At 33.0% G+C, this 19,039-nt stretch overlaps 2 protein-coding genes across 3 annotated transcripts; both read left to right on the forward strand.

Moving 5' to 3' along the window:
- The first annotated feature begins 913 nt into the window (after positions 1–913).
- On the forward strand, positions 914–7,015 carry LOC111387560 (probable inactive purple acid phosphatase 27). 2 transcript variants are annotated; one of them, XM_023012131.1, is made up of 12 exons: positions 914–1,299; positions 1,902–1,993; positions 2,132–2,201; positions 2,300–2,422; positions 2,935–3,027; positions 3,414–3,543; positions 4,323–4,404; positions 4,495–4,627; positions 4,991–5,196; positions 5,297–5,422; positions 6,004–6,313; positions 6,534–7,015. In XM_023012131.1, the coding sequence occupies exons 1-12, from the start codon at positions 1,099–1,101 to the stop codon at positions 6,837–6,839; spliced, it is 1,872 nt and encodes a 623-aa protein (XP_022867899.1). In that variant the 5' UTR covers positions 914–1,098; the 3' UTR covers positions 6,840–7,015. The 2 variants fall into 2 exon arrangements, with proteins under 2 accessions (XP_022867899.1, XP_022867900.1); XM_023012132.1 differs by lacking the exon at positions 914–1,299 and having other exon boundaries at positions 1,924–1,997; positions 2,162–2,201.
- A 2,754-nt stretch (positions 7,016–9,769) lies between these two features.
- Positions 9,770–15,810, forward strand: LOC111387576 (probable inactive purple acid phosphatase 27). The gene is made up of 12 exons (XM_023012147.1): positions 9,770–10,046; positions 10,235–10,326; positions 10,532–10,601; positions 10,696–10,818; positions 11,080–11,172; positions 12,698–12,827; positions 13,614–13,695; positions 13,796–13,928; positions 14,104–14,309; positions 14,396–14,521; positions 14,648–14,957; positions 15,229–15,810. Exons 1-12 carry the CDS (start codon positions 9,834–9,836, stop codon positions 15,532–15,534), a joined length of 1,884 nt encoding a protein of 627 aa, XP_022867915.1. The 5' UTR covers positions 9,770–9,833; the 3' UTR covers positions 15,535–15,810.
- Positions 15,811–19,039: the final 3,229 nt, after the last annotated feature.

The raw sequence follows: 19,039 nt of genomic DNA on the forward strand, positions 1-19,039 counted from the left end.
GTACAAACTTAGATAACCCAAATACTGAAGTTTTTTATTATTAGAGAGATGCGTAGGGAATATATTATTATTCTTTGCTTTAGTTTTATATAACTCTATTTAATGACACCCTCGGCTGCTGCGAATAGCAATTTAAAATTTAGCCCTTTACACACTAATTGAAAGTTGTAAAGTTCAAAAATAGGTTAAATTTCATCTGAGTACATTGAACTTTCAGAAAAGTCACAATTGAATCATTAAACTTTAATTTGTTTGAATTGAGTCATTGAACTCTAACTTTGTTTCAAAATCCACCACTTTGTCACATTTCGTTACCTTTTTGTCTCCTAAACTAACATAAATTGCTTAGTGGATAAATCGATCTTCCTTAAACATTACATTGCACTTTGAAACAAAATGGCAAAACATGAGTTATGATTATATCTTTTAGTTAAAAGATTAAAGGATGCATTTTTTTAATTTTTATATTATGAATTAATCTATGTGTACAATGTTTTTGTACAACATTGTCAACAATGTTGTTTGTGGCAAAAAATTGTTAGCTGAAAAGATAAAATTATTTTTTTAATTGTTCAATAACAACATATCAAGTGGCGTGTTGTTGTCAAAATAATTGTGCATCAAGCATTGTTCTTATATTATAGTGTTGTGTTGATGCGATACAACAATTATGTGAAAGATCTGCTAAATAACTATCAATTAAACAATTTTAACAATTTGAGAGACTAAAATATGACGAGTGATGCAATTTGAAGCTAAATTAAAGTTTAGTTACACAATTGAAATAAAATTGAAGTTCACTTGTCCAATTGAGAAAAATTAAAATTTGATGTCAATATAGATTTTTTTTTAAATTCAGTGACCTCTGATGAAATTTGCCCAATTTTTATTCCTTGCATTGGAATATCCAGAACGGAGGCCGGTTCCGCCTGAACTTCTACGTCTTTCTCTGAAGTCAAACTGTTCTAGATTTCAATATCCAATCTGTAAAAACAGATACATAAATCAAAATTTCCTGCAAACAACGGGAATTTCCATTAATAAAGATTCACAATAATTCTCTTAGTCGCTTGAATCAGTACCTCCAATAATCAAACAATGAAGCACGTGTTTTTGATTTTGGGTCTCTTAGTGATCTTCCATGGCGCTGCTGCTTTTGGTCATTTGAATAGTGTAGTTGGTAGTTCAGCTGGTGCTATTGGAGAACAACCTTTATCAAAGATTGCAATCCATAAAACTAAACTTGCTCTTCGGGATTCTGCTTCCATTAAAGCCACCCCTCTTCTTCTTGGCATAAAAGTAAGTAAATTTCTGCTATTCACATGGGTTTCATCTCACATAATCTCTCTGTTCTTTTGCGTTTGCCAATTAAGTTGTGGTTTTTGTTTTTCTCATTTTGTGTGTTGGCTCTTTGCTTTATTAAAAGTTTCAGAATTGTAAACTAGTATCTGTTGGACTGTGTGGCCATTAATCTTGCTGTATTGACATAATATTCCTACACATGTAAAGGATCTTTTAGAGGCGGTTTTTGGGTGCAAGTGAGCTGTGAAGAAAATTTGCTACTATAATTCTACTTGTAATTTATTTAGTTTCTTGTTTCATTTGAAAGTAGGGATTAGGATTTAATCCATAATAGGATCATGATTTCCTTCCTAAGTGCATTACTAATTGTGTTTAGTTAAAATTCGAAAATCAACTATGCAATTTTTCTGTTAAAAGGGAACTAAAAGTTCGCACTTAGTTTTTGACTTTAAGTGGCCCCATTCCTGTAAAAGCGATTTGTTAGTGAGTTAATAGAAAAGCTATTTCTTTCTTAATGAATGTGCATAAAAATAGAGGCCAATCCTTACTTCTTCAGGTCTATGGGGGGAATGATGTTTTTGTTTATGATTTGGTAACAGGGCGAGGACACTGTATGGGTCGATGTGGATTTTGAAAATGACAAACCCGGTGATGATGATTGGATTGGAGTTTTTTCTCCAGCAAAATTCAAGTAAGCTCCAGTTGTAGATTGATTTTAGCATTCTGGCTATTTCTAGTTGGTCTGTGTTATCCAAGCTTATGCATTGAAATTTTGAAACTCTATGCATTTTTCTTGTATCAATGATGAACAAATGTCGGGAATTGTCAGCGCATCAAATTGTTACGATGAAAATAACAGAAAAGATCAAGCTCCATATATATGCTCATCCCCTATAAAGGTGTGTGCACAACTAGTTTTAATATTAAGAATCAGAAAATGTGAGATTTTTTTGCCTTTACTAACGGATGTCAAATTGCATGTATATAATCATTGCAGTACAAATTTGCAAATTTCTCCGAGTCCCATTATATGAAGACTGGGAAAGCTTCTTTAAAGTTCCAGTTAATCAATCAGCGTGAAGATTTCTCCTTTGCATTGTTTGCAGGTGGATTGTCAAATGTAAGTGAAGTCACTTTTTTCTGTTAAATCTTGTGATTTTTTCACTTTCTGAATATAACTTGCCACTGTATCCTTCTGGTAGTTTACATCTATTTCTAGATCTTTGTAAATTTGCGTTTGGAAATAATTAGTTTGGAACTGATGTAAACTTAGGAAAATTACATATCAAATTGGTTTCTATATATATTGTTTGAATATCTGTGAAAATTTCTGTTATTCTAAAAATGCATCAGTAACTTTTCTTTAAAATGATAATCATAGTTCAAATTCATTGAAATCTTTAAATCTTCAGATAACTTACCCATATTTAAAATTCACAATAATATAAAAACAGTATTGAAATGCTGGTTGCTTGGGCTATCATTTATCTCGCTCTCGGTGGACTAAAATTATCTTACGTTCTTTTTGTATTCCATGCTGGTACATCTTCTTATCATTATTTCAATGTTGTTTGTTTGTAAGTATTTTGATGGCACTCTCACATGAACTAAATCCATAGCATTCCATTGCAGCCTAAACTTGTAGCAGTATCAAATTCCATAGCTTTTGCAAATCCTAAAGCACCACTTTATCCTCGCCTTGCTCAAGGGAAATCTTGGGATGAAGTAAGTTATCTTGATGTTTGCCAATATTTATTTTTTAATGGTTTATGTCATCATGTAGCTAAAATTGAACTTGGACATGAATCTTTGTCCGTTACCTTATGGAAGTTACATTTGCCTCTACCTTAAAAAATTTGGATCGGTCAACTAGATACTTTTAGCCCTCATTTTATTGCATTGTTCTCTTTCGTTCACTGAGTTTAGTAAGCAGTATTAAATCATACTGGACAGTATGACCAACACAATTTCAAATTCTTTTTCTTATTTAATATTGTTCAGTATTGTCTAATCTACCTTACCAAACTTGCCATTAATGTCTTAATAGAATTTACTCTCTTGCAAAGTGAACTATTAGATTTCTACTTCTTCATCTGAATTGCACTTTGCAGTTTACAGTAACATGGACAAGTGGCTATAATATAGATGAAGCCATTCCTTTTGTGGAATGGGGTTGGAAGGGTCAAAAACAAAAGCGCTCACCAGCTGGAACATTAACATTTGAGCGTAAAAGCATGTGCGGTATGATTTACTTTTTATGACCACATTCTTGCTAAGATATGCTGATGTGCTATATAGTCAAGTTTTCTGTCTCCAATGATTGTTGGGTGTTTTGGAAGAATAAGCATTCTAGATTATATATGCAAGTTTTCTTTCTTGAAGATGACCTTGTAATTAGCTAAAGGTAGATGGAGCGAGTTAGCTCATGAGGCATAATTTAACTACCCCAAAGTTTGGACTTTTGAAGGTATTTTTGGTTGCTTGACTGATGATACTTGTGAATAATTTTCTTCTTTGGATTTTGTTACGTCTGGAAGTTTTGCTTTTTGGACAGGAAAACCCCTCTTTCGTGTAGCTAAAAATCTTGTTTTTAGTATATTTTGATTAAAGTCAATGAACTGTGTAATTGAAAAGTTTATGAAATGTGTGTTGAAAATTAATTGTTGACTAAAACTAACAATCTTAACTCCAAAACCTTTTCTGAATAGTACAAGCGTTTGGGTTGCAATGTAAAATATACTCAAAATTGGAATGAATAGGCAATTTAATTTCATACTGGAGCTTTATGTCCAATGTTTTATTAAGATTTAATAAATTAAAGAATCAAGGTCTTTTTTTTTCTTACCTATGTTTTCTCTCTCAATCCACTGATGTCTTGTCCCTTGGTTTCAATTTAAAGAGCAAATGTTAATCAAATCTATCAGGTGGTCTCTTTTTTAGGATACCTATGGATTTTAGTAAACATAAAACAATGTGATGACTGAAATGCATCTGATAAGAATACTCAAATTGGTCTGTAGGTTCACCGGCACGTACAGTTGGCTGGCGTGACCCTGGTTTCATACATACTAGTTTCTTAAAGGATTTGTGGCCAAATACTGTGTAAGTTTCCATAGCATCTGCGTTTTATAAGAAAAAAATTCTAGCAGGCATCAATAATATAGTTATTCTCTACTGTTGCTGCAATTCCAGATATACGTACAAATTGGGTCACCTATTAAGAAATGGATCCTACATTTGGAGCAAGATGTATTCGTTCAGATCGTCCCCATATCCAGGACAAGACTCACTGCAACGAGTCATAATATTTGGTGACATGGGGAAGGTAATATTGATCATTAATTTTGTAATAAGTATATCTTTTCTTTTCTCTGTCCCTACTAGAAATACTGAAAGAAGATAGAAAGACTTTACCCCATTCAAATAATCTGAAAAGATTCGAGTCAAATGAAGAGATTATGGAGCTTCTTGTGAGAAATAATGTTTAACTAACTAAGGGCATCTTCAGCTGTTGTGATGATTATGAACTAACATAGTGTGTCTTTGCCATCTAGTGATGAGGCGTGTTGAAAGTCCTTGCCAAATTATTTTCCTGTGCTCAAACCGTTAACGTAGTTCACTTATTTTTATGTATATAAGTTATTTGACTGTGTTTAATGCATTTAACATGAGATACTATGACTTTCAGGCAGAACGTGACGGTTCAAATGAATATAGCAATTATCAGCCCGGCTCTCTGAATACCACCGATCAACTCATCTGGGATGTAAAGAACATTGACATAGTTTTCCATATAGGAGACATCACATATTCAAATGGCTATATCTCACAATGGGACCAATTCACGGCACAGGTGGAACCCATAGCATCAACTGTGCCTTATATGATTGCAAGGTGTGTTCATATATCATGTGATAATGCATTTCGTATTTTTTGATATAACTTTTTATCATGGCCAAATTTTTACAATGTTACATATCAACTTGTTCCACAGTGGCAATCATGAGCGTGATTGGCCTGGGACAGGATCCTTTTATGACACTCCAGACTCTGGTGGTGAATGTGGTGTGCTAGCAGAGACTATGTTCTACGTTCCTGCAGAGAATAGAGCCAAGTTTTGGTAACTGATTTATTCTTTTCTAAAGTAAAAAGTTGGAAAGCTGATTTTTATCTTCTGAGCCCTGTTTTATCTTGATCATAATAATTTGACTCTTCTTGTATGTAAAGATATGCTAGCCATAGGAGCTACATCTACTTATTGTTGCAGTTTCAGATTTATAATACTTCGCCTCAGTATTTGAGCTACATCTACTTTTTGCATAGATTTTTCACTATAACAAAGGAGGAGATAATAAGATTTGTCATACACCTCTTAGTTTTGTCCACCCAAAAATGTTCTCCCCCCATCTTCTTCTTAAAATACTTTTTGATATGAATATTAGGGTGACCTAATCAGACCACGCAATATACTGTTGGATAAAGAGTTAACCACGATGTCTTTGCTCGGAAAACCCTTAGCAGGGAAAATTTACAATGTAGTTAGGCTCCACAGTATATCAAGAAAAGTAGCTTGCTAAATGGATTTAACTATTTTCCTCTAAGGCTATGGAGTTCCTTTTTTAGTAGTAAAACTTACATAATTTGTTATTGGGACTGTGTCTTCTATGTAAATTGAAAAATGACATATATACTCGTTCACAGGTACTCAACAGATTATGGTATGTTTCACTTCTGCATAGCAGATACTGAGCATGATTGGAGAGAGGGATCCGAGCAGTACAAGTTTATTGAAGATTGCCTTGCATCAGCGGATAGGCGAAAACAGCCTTGGTTAATCTTTGCTGCTCATAGGGTCCTTGGATATTCTTCTGACAAATGGTATGGATTAGAAGGTTCATTTGAAGAGCCAATGGGAAGGGAAAGCTTGCAAAAGCTCTGGAAAAAGTACAAGGTTGACATTGCGTTCTTTGGCCATGTCCACAATTATGAAAGAACTTGCCCAATTTACCAGGTAAACCTCTGTGGCATGTTTGAAATGCTACACTTGACTGCACTACGCTGGATAGGATTAATGAAGAAAAATAATTTGAAATGTTGCTGTTCTACATGCTCTAGACTATTTTTTCCTTGTTAATTTTGCATAAAATATCTTTAAGTGACTAGATTAACTTTTATGGACCGATTTCTTGCACTTTTCCCATTGTTGAAGCTTTTCTAATTCTTTTCTGCAGAACCAATGCGTGAATTCGGAAAGATCACACTACTCTGGCATTGTGAATGGGACAATACATGTGGTTGTTGGTGGAGGAGGGAGCCATTTGTCGGAGTTCAGTTCGGTTACCCCTAGTTGGAGTCTGTACCGGGATTATGATTTTGGTTTTGTCAAATTGACAGCGTTTAACCTCTCGTCTCTTCTTTTCGAATACAAGAAAAGCAGTGATGGAAAGGTGTATGATTCTTTCACTATCTCAAGAGACTACAAAGATGTTTTAGCTTGTGTGCATGACGGCTGTGAAGCAATCACTTTAGCAACTTGAACAACACGTATTTACTGGAAGGAACCCATTGATATTGTTCGATAGGACAAATTCTTGTTTTTTCGTGAAATAAGGTATTGTAGTGATTAAGTTACAGATTGTGGGAAAAAAAAGACAATAGACAATAATGTTAAGTTGCCAAATGTTTAATTGTGGGTTAATTTCACATTTGGTCACTGAAGTTTGGGTAAAATTGCAAATTGTTCCTTGAAAGTTTATATTGTCCACTAAATATGGTCTCTGAAATTAGAGTAATGTATCACCAATGGTGATCAACTCCACTCTAGGTGGTAGTGGACTTCATGTTCCACAACGAGTGATTAATGGTTTTTCGAAAGTTCTAAAAGGTGCAGGATTCGGCAAGACGGCAACTTCAAGCCTCAAATCTTACGGGTTTGTCTAGGACTCTAAACAAAACAAAGTCGCAATATGATGTTTCTCTATATTTATTATTACTTTAATTATCCTTAGACCATTAGTAATGATTCTTTTTGTTAAATTAGTTTATTTGACCTCAAAAAGAAAAAAAAAATTTGGACAGAATTTTTGTAAAAAATAAAAAAAGAAAAAGAAAAAGGTGCTTGCTTTGTGGCGTTTAGGCTTGCGTTACACGGTTAAAAATAGAGTTGAATATATGTTTCACAATTTATAAATTCGAAAGATGCTTTGCGAAGTTCACTATGAATACTTCAAATAGGTACCAAGATCTTACACCGAGAAGTGAAGAATGTATTTTAAAATAATCAAAAATGATGATGCTATGATGGAAATTAGAAGATAATAAGTTAGATTATTAAATTCATTTCTAACCGTCTTCTTTGGCTCTTTTTTAAGAATCTCCTATAATGGTCATCCACGCATGAAAGATATCTATCAGATCGTGACTTCATGTACCAAACATTTTAATATCGCTGCATCCGATATTTTTTATCCAACAACGTGATGTAATCATTGTTTAATGTTTTTCTCAATCTACAATGAGTTGCGAAGTTCGAATAAAAACTTCGAAATGGTACCAAGTTTCTATTCTGATGAAGCTTGATATAACTCGAAAGAGGTGACACCAAGTTAGAATAAAAGAAAAAAAAAATTGAGTTAATCAACTTCTAGTAGTCATCTTTGGCTCATTATTTTGAACTCATTGGAGCAAAGTAAAAAAATGTAATCACACGTTTAACTCAAAGTAAAAAATAGGGTAAAAAAAAAAATGTAACATATTTTAACAATAGGGTAAAAAAAATTAATTAAGTAAATTATTTTTAAATTTGATCAATAAAGAATTAGTGACATTACCATCTTCCACATGAAAATGCCAAAATGAAGATGTGATCTTTCCTTTGACTTCAATCATAGAGTTTAGTGGAGATGCGTAGGGAATATATTATTATTCCCTTAATTTTATATTTCTATTTAATCACACGTTTAACTCAATTATTGAAAGTTATAGTGCAAAAATTATTTATGGGGGTAGATTTATCTGAAAAGGATAAGCTAAAAAAATCAGGCAACCCTTTTGTTTTGACTAACAATGCAATATAAATACAAGGGTAAATTATTTTTATCAGGTAAATTTATCCAAGGTCGCCCAACTTTCAGCATACTCACAAGTAAATCACTAAAATTATAATTTGTCTTGATTGGATTTTAAAATTTCAATTTGTTTCAAAATTCACCACTTTGTCACATTCCCTTGCACCAAATTAACAGAAATTGCTTAGCGACAGTCATATCATAACCGATCTTCCACCGTAAATGCATTAAATGAAGGTTACAACGATTCTTTAGATTTAAAGTTCAATAGGTTGCTTTTAATCTTTAACAATTTTATGATGTAGCACAGTGGTAAGTCAGAATGCCACGTAGCTATTACATGAAAGATGTCTCATACAATATAAAGTAATTAAGTAATTTTTATCAACTTGAAAGACGATGTTGACTGTAAAATACTAATTTCTCTCACCTGACTAGGACTTTCCCTCCTAACTCTCTGATCTAATATTCAAATATGAGCAATTAGAGAAATGACTGTTCGGGATGAAGTTACTAAATTTTGCATATCTCATTTGTCTCCTAGCCACCCTTATTTATAGACTTGTAATGAGAGTTTGAAGGTTACTAACGACACATGGTAGTTAATCATCAGTAGGACTAACGGTAGTTATTTCTCTACGTTTTATTCTAATTTAGACCTTATATATTTGAAAGTATTTTGGCTCGCTTTTCATATTCGAGGTCACGTATAAGACTTCACGCTATTAATGTTCACCAACTTACTTCTAAGTTCGCTCTGGATTCCTTGTCAACATTTATTGACAACTCAGAATATCACTTAAACTCGAAGGCTCACTTACACTCGTGTACGATTCCTTGTCCATATTTGTTGACGATAGACAACATGTGACAGATTGGTGAATTTTTAAACTTAATTGATGCTTATTAGCACAAATGAGACAAATTAAGTTTAACAACTATATATATATATATATATATATGCACAAATGAGACAAATTAAGTTTAACAACTATATATATATATATATATATGAAAGTTTAGTAATGGCAAATGAAATTTACCCGATTCTTATTAGGTTTTTGCTATGTGTATGCCAGGGTGTATGGTCTTCTCACAATAGGAGGGTTCGCAATTTTTTATTGGGCGTGGCCCCCTATTGTGGGGACCTCCGGCGTACAAATGGCAAAACCTTCTTGATTCTTTGCATTGGACCAACCAGACCATAGGCCGCCTGCATTTTACCCCTAAAAGTAGCTCTAGGTAAATATTTTTCTTCATTTCTTCACCTTTCTGTGAATTCACAGTTACTCATATTTAAATAATCGATTGACTAATCGAGATTGAGCTAATTTCTTGATTTCAATATGCAATCATAAGCTATAAACAAATATATAAAACAATTCGTCCAGCTAAGAAAGGGAAATCTCCACTAATAAATAGAGGAAAATCCTCTCTTGAATCATTACGTCCAAAGTAAATACAATGAAAAACCTCTTAATGGTGGTGGTGTTGATTTTTGGTCTCTTAGTGAACTTCCACTGCACTGACGCTTTTGGTCATTTGAGAAGTGTAGTTGGTAGTTCAGCTGGTGCTATAGGAGAACAGCCTTTATCAAAGATTGCAATCCATAAAACCACACTTGCTCTTAGTGATTTTGCCTCCATTCAAGCCAGACCTCTTCTTCTCGGACTCAAAGTAAGCAAATTTTGTTATTAATCGATAATAGTATCATGACTTACTGCACAAGTGCATTGCTTCTTGAATTCAGTTATAATTTGAAAATCTATTTGCAATTTTTGTTTACGGATAACTATAAGTTCACACTGAGTTTTTGAATTTGCATTATAGTTAGAGGCCAATGTTTTTGTTTGACATGGTAACAGGGCGAAGACACTGCATGGGTCGTTGTGGATTTTGTAAATGAAGAACCTTCTAATGATGACTGGATTGGAGTTTTTTCTCCAGCAAAATTCAAGTAATCTCCTGTTACTCTTTTATTATAGCCTTCTGGCTATTTCTAGTTTGTCCGTGTTATAATACTTACCCTTTGACCTCGGTTTTTCGCGTATTCTGTCCCTGCAATCGGTTAAGAACCATGATCGTGCATATATTAGTTGTGAAATTTGAATTCTTCGCATTGTTTTACATGGTTGATTAAAAACTGTTGGGAAAATTGACAGTGCATCGAATTGTATAGTGGAAAATAACAGTGAAGTACAAGCTCCATATACATGCTCTGCCCCAATAAAGGTGTGTACAAAACAAGCCATAATACTAAAGATTCAGAAAATGTATCATGTTTTTTGCTTTCTCTAACTGATGTCTTGCAACGGGATTCTTACAGTACAAGTATGCAAATCACTCGAATCCTGATTACACGTCAACTAAGAAAGCTTCAGTAAGGTTCCAGTTGATCAATCAGCGAGAAGATTTCTCCTTTGCGTTGTTTGCAGGTGGATTGTCAAATGTATGTAGTCATTTTTTCTGTTATTCTTGAGTTCTCTTCACTTTTTGTTAGGATGTCTTTGATGATATAAAAGATGCATCACAGTAACTGGAGATAGAAATGATCATTGCAGTTAAAATTCATTTTACCATTAACTCCTTCGTCCAACTTAGCCAGATTTAACTTGGACACAAAAAACTAAAGATAGCTTATGTTCTCTTCCTATTCATGTGGTATATTTGCTTATGTTTGTTTTTATCCTGTTTCCTAATTCCATTGCAGCCAAAACTCAAAGCAATATCAAATTCCATAGCTTTTGCAAATCCTAAAGCGCCAGTTTATCCTCGTCTTGCTCATGGGAAATCTTGGGATGAAGTAAGTTATCCAGATTGATGTTAGTCAATAATTATGTTTTAATGTGTTATTTCATCCTGTATAGCTCAATCTTGACTTGAACATGAATCTTTGTTTGTTACCTTAGATTTGCTGCTGTCTTAAAAGCTTTTGTTGGTCGATTACAAATTTTTTAATCCTAATTTGATGTAATTGCATATTTTGTCACACTTATAACATGTTTGCCTTGGAGAATTGGATAGTATTGTTGAGAAAAAAAAAAGGAAGCTAAAGTTTTGTTTGTTCTTCTGCCAAGCAAAATTTAATAGGGAAATTGCAGTCGAGGTACCAAACCTTTCGTTTGTTAGTAGACTTTGCCCAAACCTTTAGTTTGTGCCACCGGAGATACCAAATCTTCAAAAAATTTGCACTCGGAGTCCAAATTGACAGAAACCGATAGTTTGACTGTTATTGACCAAAAATTAAATATCTGACCAATTGTTGACTATTTTTAACGGGGTAAATGTGTAACTTTACATTTTCATATAAAAAATTTAAATAAAAAGAATAAAAAAATAAAAAATAGTCATCTTCTCCACCCACCCAAAACTAAAAGTCATCTTCTCTACCCACCAAAAACCAGGTATTTCCCAATAAAATCAAAGTTGGAATCTCACTGACTTCTTCTCCCTCGCCCGGTAGCTTGATTGAAATCTCAAAAACTAATTTCAAACCTTGCAACTCATTTTCCCCACTCTCCAAAAATCAGTAAAATCTGGAAGAAAGAAAATAAAAACCCTTCTTTGCCCATTGATAAGAACTCATTGAATACCAGTGCATTTGTATGACTACTTTTTGGGAGAAAGAAGATAAAAACCTATCAAATGCCCATTTCATTTACTGGTTTTTGTTTTTGTTTTTGTTTTTGTTTTTGTTTTTTTTTTTTTTTGCCCCCTTTTACTCTATTCCCTTGAAACCTTCAATTCCATTTCTTCCTAAACAACCACTCAAATCCTACAAATATCCTCACTATATCCTCTCCTTCTCCTCTCACAGGCCATTTTTGGAGCTAGTCATTCTAAAAGTACAAACTAGTTTTGTTTATTTACCAAATTGGTTTTTGGTTTTCATGGGGGTGGGGATGTGGAGGGGGGGTGAGTGGAGATGATGATTGGAGTTTTTTATTTTTTGATTTTAAATATAGTTCTTTTATATAATTTTTTTGTATGAAAATGTAAAGTTACACATTTGCCCCTTTAAAAATCAGTCAACAATTAGTTAGACCTTTAATTTTTGGTCAATAACAGTCAAATTAACGATTTCTGTCAATTTGGACTCCGGGTGTAAATTTTTTGAAGGTTTGGTACCTCCGGTGACACAAATTAAAGGTTTGAGCAAAGTCTACTAATAAACGAAAGGTTTGATACCTCAACTGCAATTTTCCCAACTTAATATTGCACCCAACCATGCCATTAATGTCTTAAATAGACCTTACTTTCTTGCAGAACTGAACTATACTTTTTCTTTTTCTTCTTCCTTTTTTTTTCACCTGAATTACACTTTGCAGATGACAGTAACTTGGACAAGTGGCTATAATATAGATGAAGCCATTCCTTTCGTGGAATGGGGTTGGAAGGGTAAAGAGCAAAAGCGCTCACCGGCTGGAACATTAACATTTGAGCAAAACAGCATGTGCGGTATGATTTAACTTCTATGACCAAATTCTTGCTAACATATTGTGTTACAAATTTAGACAAAAAGGGGGATTCTATGAACTCGGAATTGGTTAAAGGTATAAAAAACGGGTAAACAAGTTCATAAGGCATACTTTAACTACTCACAAGTTCTGGCTTATGAGGGTATTGTTTGGTTGCTCGACAGATGATACTTGTGAAGAATTTTTCTTATTAGATTTTGTTGGATTTAGAAGTTATGTTTGTTGGATAGGAATGTAAATTATTGGATCAATAAATACCTTAGCTTGAAATATTTTCTTTATGGGAATTAAGTTAGGTTTCAATACATAATACACAAGGTTGACCTGAGATTTTGGGGGCTTTAGACCAATTTTAAATATGGGACCATATATATATATATATATGTAAAAATACAAGTAAAATAAAAAATAATAATTTTTTGGGGCCCTCACCAAAGTGTAGCCTTAGGCAATCGCCTACCCCACTTATAGTTAGGGCGGGCACTGATAATACACCCAAAACTACAAACGGATGGACATTTCCAATTTCATAGAAAGTTTTTTGTCCAATTCTATATGAAGATTTCATACTTCAAATATCATGGTCTTTTATTTTGTTGGCTATGTTTTCTCTCTGAATCTACAGCATTTTGTCTCTTAGTTTAATGTTAAAGAACAAATGTTAATTAAATCTATAAGATGGTCTCCTTTTCATATACATTTATTAAACATAAAACAATATTGTTAACGGACTGCATCTGAGAAGGATCCTAAAATTGGTTTGTAGGTCCACCTGCAAGTACAGTTGGCTGGCGTGATCCTGGTTTCATACATATGAGTCACTTAAAGGATTTGTGGCCAAATATTAAGTAAGTTTCCTAAGGTTCGATGTTTTAGAAATACATAAATTTCTGTAAGCACCAATTATTTAGAAATTCTTGACTGACGCTACAATGAATTTTTTTCCAGACATACGTATAGGTTGGGTCACCTGTTAACTAATGGCTCCATTGTTTGGAGCAAGATGTACTCGTTCAGATCGTCTCCATATCCAGGACAAGACTCACTGCAACGTGTCATAATATTTGGTGACATGGGGAAGGTATATTGAGAATTAATTTGAAAAAAAAAAAGGGCATGCTTCTCTTATATTCCAACTGGAAAAAATTAGTGAACTAAGATAGAAAGAGTGTATACCATTCAAAGAATTTGAAAAGATCTAATGCTGAGAACTCATTGTTTGCTCAGATCCTTAATTTAGTTAGATGATTTTTCAGGCGGAACGTGATGGTTCAAATGAGTATAGCGATTATCAACCTGGCTCTTTGAATACCACTGATCAACTCATTAAGGATCTCAAGAACTTTGACATAGTCATGCATATAGGAGATCTCCCATATGCAAATGGCTATATCTCACAATGGGACCAATTCACAGCACAGGTGGAACCCATAGCATCAACTGTGCCTTATATGATTGCAAGGTGTGTTTTTAACATTTTATAGCACATTAATAGCATTTTCTCTTGTCCAAATATTCAAAGTGTGTAATAACAATTCATTAATACAGTGGCAATCACGAGCGAGATTGGCCTGGTTCAGGATCCTTTTATGACACTCCTGATTCTGGTGGTGAATGTGGTGTGCTAGCTGAGACCATGTTCTACGTTCCAGCAGAAAATAGAGCCAAGTTTTGGTAACTAATACTTTATTTACCAAGCAAAAGACTAGAGTTTGGAAAATGATTACTTGTTGTTGGGGTTGCATCTTGCACGTTTATCACATCTGATGTCAAAAAATGACTCGTATACTTATTTTTCAGGTACTCAACAGATTACGGTATGTTCCACTTCTGCATAGCCGATACTGAGCACGATTGGAGAGAGGGGACTGAACAATACAGGTTTATTGAACGTTGCCTTGCACAAGCTGACAGGCGAAAACAACCTTGGTTGATCTTTGCTGCTCATAGGGTCCTTGGTTATTCTTCTAATGATTGGTACGGATTGGAAGGTTCATTTGAAGAGCCCATGGGAAGGGAAAGCTTAGAAAAGCTTTGGCAAAAGTACAAGGTGGACATTGCATTCTTTGGCCATGTCCACAATTACGAAAGAATTTGCCCAATTTACCAGGTAAATCCTTGTGGCATGTTTAGAATGCTAGGCTAGATTGCACTAGATAGAATTAAAGACAAAATATAAATTAAATATATTCTATTATACTATGCAATACTGTTTATAACTGTGTAGTAACCCTGTTTCCATATGCTCTAGGATTTTGATTTTTTTATTTTTTTCTAATTAGGTTTGTGTCAAATATCTTTATTTAAGAGGTAAGTTAGCTTCTATAGACTGGATCTTGAATTTTGCCTCATATTCAAGCTTTGTTGATCCTTTCGTGCAGAATCAGTGTGTGAATTCTGAAATATCACATTACTCTGGCACTGTGAATGGGACAATACACGCTGTTGTTGGTGGAGGAGGGAGCCATTTGTCAGAGTTTAGTCCCCTTGAAACTGCTTGGAGTCTCTATAAGGATTATGATTTTGGATTTGTCAAATTAACTGCATTTAACCACTCGTCCCTTCTTTTCGAATACAAGAAGAGTAGTGATGGAAAGGTGTACGATTCTTTCACTATCTCAAGGGACTACAAAGATGTCTTAGCCTGTGTGCATGACAGCTGTGAAGCTACCACTTTAGCAACTTGAACCTTACATGTTGTTGAAAGGAAGCCATTGATAAAATGTTCACTAGAACAGTTCTAGTTGTATATTTGAGCAATAAGGCATCATAGTATTGTAGAGTATGTCAAGTTGTGATGTGTATTCATTTCATTACACCGTGTCATCAAGTTTTCGTTACTCTCATTCCAATGAGAGTTTTCGATTATGACTATTAAGTTAAGTTGTCAGAAGACCATTTTGTTATGCTAAGGGGGGTGTATTCAATTGGGACTTTTGAAAATTTTGATGGACTTTTTTTAAGTGATGACTTTTGTAGATTTCTTGGATCTTTTAAAGATTTGCATGGAATTAGTGGAAGTCTTTCGTAGACTTCTATGGATTTTCATTTTAAAATTTTATAGACTTTTGTAGAATTCAAAAGACTTTTGAAGACTTTCATTTGAAATAGAATTCACATGGATCAGGTGTGAGATTCTGACATACGAGATGTTAGTTTTCATAATTCCTCTTTTACTTCCACTTCTTCTTCCCATATAATAAAAAAGAATTTGAAAAAATAAAAATTTAAGACTTTAATTAAATAATTAATAATCAAAAGTATACATATATATATAGGATTTAATATTATTAGTATAGTATACTTTTAAAAATAAATAAAAAATTAATATATTTAAATTTAATTATAAATTTTCATAATTTAATAAAAAAAATAGGTATTTTTCTCAAAAAATGAATGAAAAAAGAAAAAAAGTTATAAGAATCCAATTTAATTTTTTTTTATAGAAATAGAGATAAATAATAAGAGAGAGAAAGAAAAATAAATGGAATATAATAAATAAAAAAATAAGTTTTAATTATACATGTCCATAAAAGATTAAAGGAAAGAAAGATTGAAAAAAAAGTTTTTTTTTTTTTTTTTAATGTCCATGCTTTATACATCAATCTGATAGATCCCAACTCACATAATAAAATAACAACGGCAGAAAAGGGAAATGAATGGGATAGTTAGCAGCACGTGCAAGTAACAAAGGTAGCTGGAGAATTAGTTAGATAACCATTATAAATAGTTCGGCAAACAGAGAGGAAAGGGAGCAGAAATTGAGTGTAGACTTGGGTCTCTCAAAAAACCAAATGCATTTTATTTCTTGTTATTAATTACAGAGCAATATAGTTAGAGAGTGTTACTGAATTTCTGTATTACAATTTCCATTTACCAATTGATGTCAACATAAATAAATCTATATACATTCTGGTGAATTCTTCTTGAACTGAATCTTCTTCCGTATTGTTTCTTTGATTCTGTGTTGAGCTGCCATGGAACTGGAACTTATCAAGTGGTATTCGAGCGGTCGATTCTTGGACAAATGGAAACTAATTACGACGGTAAATTGGAAGAGAGATGGGGCTTGCTATTGAATCGGTTTGAGAAGATGATAAGGAAACATAATGAAGGAAGTCGAGACGATGATTCAGGGCAATGTATCGAGAGCAATATGTTATTGCAAGACTGACAATAGAAAAGTAGTGTACTTGATTTTTCTGTGCGATCGTGGTAAAGGATCAGCACATTACTTGCTAACTCTTATTGGTTATTGAGCATTCAAGTATGATATGCTAACTCTTGTATTTGTCATTTGCATTCTTGAACTTGTGAAAATGAGCTTGGCTAGCATGCTTATACTTGTTTAGCATTCTTGAACGAATTATCCTTGGAGTATGTAACCCCTTACATAAATGGACACCCGATGTGCAAGCACCCATGTGTCTAAAATGGACACCCTTATCTACTCCAAGAATAACCCCTCTTGTACATGTGTACTTGAAGTATTGTACATAATTGAATGTACAACACACATGTGCACTATGTTCTGCTTATTGGACATGAGATTGTTCACTCCACTAATTACAACATCTCAGGAAGTCATGATTGTTAAAGATTTGGTGAGTTCTCAGATGACATGACAGATATGTCGTGCAAGGTGACCAAATATGAGTTACTGACTCATTGACAAGTAAAACTTTAATTTATCTACTTTTTTTTTCAAGAGTCATTTATTTATGAAGCATATTTATTATTTAATTGAATACAAAATACATTGATACGATGATATTTTCGATAACGACTTCCTAACTTGTATTTTTATAACTTCAATATGGACGAGGTAATAGCTACAAATATTTTAAGGTATTGGGCCGAATTAACTATGTTACTTATTGAAAATGTAAATATCTTCAAAGTTTGAGAGCTTCTAAAAGAAGTGATTTTGAAATATTTCTTATATTAATATCGTTACATTTTTCAGATACAAAATTGTTAATCAATTTTTGATAAAGAAGATATTGAACGATATTTACGTCTTTTATTAATAATATATTAGAAATTAGTTTCGAGATTGATGGGGTGGCAGTCACACTGGATCCCAAAATCCCTAGACCACTTCTAATCATTGACTTGACATCCTATTGATCTTAAGCCCGCTGCCAAAAAGGTTGACGTGAAGTCAACTAATTTGTTGGGTTGTAGCCCATATATTATCAAAATAAGAAAAGATAATTTATCCTTATTATATAAAAAGAAGAATGTGATGGCACTGTAGAAAGCAACAGTATCTTGATCCATATTTACTATAGTATTTTTGTTTTGTTTTGTTTTGTTTTTTCAATTGGAGGCCAAAAACGACGTCGTTTGCTTGATATATATTTTATTTTATTGTACGCTACCTCCAAATTTACTGCAGCGCGCAATTTCCATTCCTCCCCCACTCCGATATAGATATATATAGTAGGGATATAAGAAAAATATCACTTTTATATATAAAAAAAAAAAGATAGAGATAAATGCAATAGAATTTTTTTTACAACATATTACTTGTAAGTAAAAAATTTGAAAAGAAAATAATTAAAGAGAATTTTAAATTGAAAAAAAAAATTATAACGTAAAACTACACAGTAAAAAAAAAGTAATATCTCCGTGCATGGAGTAAAAGCCTCCGTGCACGGAGACATTAGTCTCCATGCACGGAGACACTGTCTCCGTGCACGGAGGGAAAAAATAAAAATAAAAATAAAATTTTTTTACTGAAGCCTCCGTGCACAGAGGCAAATGTCTCCATGCATGGAGGCATGGTGCATGGAGACAAAGTTTATAATTTTTTTTTATATTATAAGTAATTGTTCTTTTTATCAATTTATTTAAATTTCTTTTTTATTATTTTCTCTTTCAAATAAGACTTAATTTTTCAATTTTAACAAAATAATATTTATATATATATTTCAAAATTTTCGATAACAAGCTAACTTTAAAATTTCGTTGACGATTATACGAATTATAAATGTTTTACATTCTCTCGAAACTCATTTTGAGAACTATATTGTAGAGATATCGAATGATCTAAATAAATATCGAAAATAGTTAAACGGACATTAAATGTATGTGTTAAAAAATGCGTATAAGTCGTTTTTCTTTAAAAAATCAATTTTTTATTACTATTTATTAATTTTTCTCAATACATCATTTTGCTCAAAAAAA

This window comes from Olea europaea, unplaced genomic scaffold (genome assembly GCF_002742605.1).
Source record: "Olea europaea var. sylvestris unplaced genomic scaffold, O_europaea_v1 scaffold409, whole genome shotgun sequence".
Taxonomy (NCBI): Eukaryota; Viridiplantae; Streptophyta; class Magnoliopsida; order Lamiales; family Oleaceae; genus Olea; species Olea europaea.

Coding starts and splice junctions, on each gene's coding strand:
- LOC111387560 (XM_023012131.1), top strand. CDS start 1,099: ATGAAGCACGTGTTTTTGATTTTGGGTCTCTTAGTGATCTTCCATGGC. Junction 3,028..3,413: donor AAGGGAAATCTTGGGATGAA/GTAAGTTATCTT, acceptor TGCACTTTGCAG/TTTACAGTAACATGGACAAG. Junction 4,628..4,990: donor TATTTGGTGACATGGGGAAG/GTAATATTGATC, acceptor TATGACTTTCAG/GCAGAACGTGACGGTTCAAA.
- LOC111387576 (XM_023012147.1), top strand. CDS start 9,834: ATGAAAAACCTCTTAATGGTGGTGGTGTTGATTTTTGGTCTCTTAGTG. Junction 14,310..14,395: donor GTGCCTTATATGATTGCAAG/GTGTGTTTTTAA, acceptor TCATTAATACAG/TGGCAATCACGAGCGAGATT. Junction 14,958..15,228: donor GAATTTGCCCAATTTACCAG/GTAAATCCTTGT, acceptor CCTTTCGTGCAG/AATCAGTGTGTGAATTCTGA.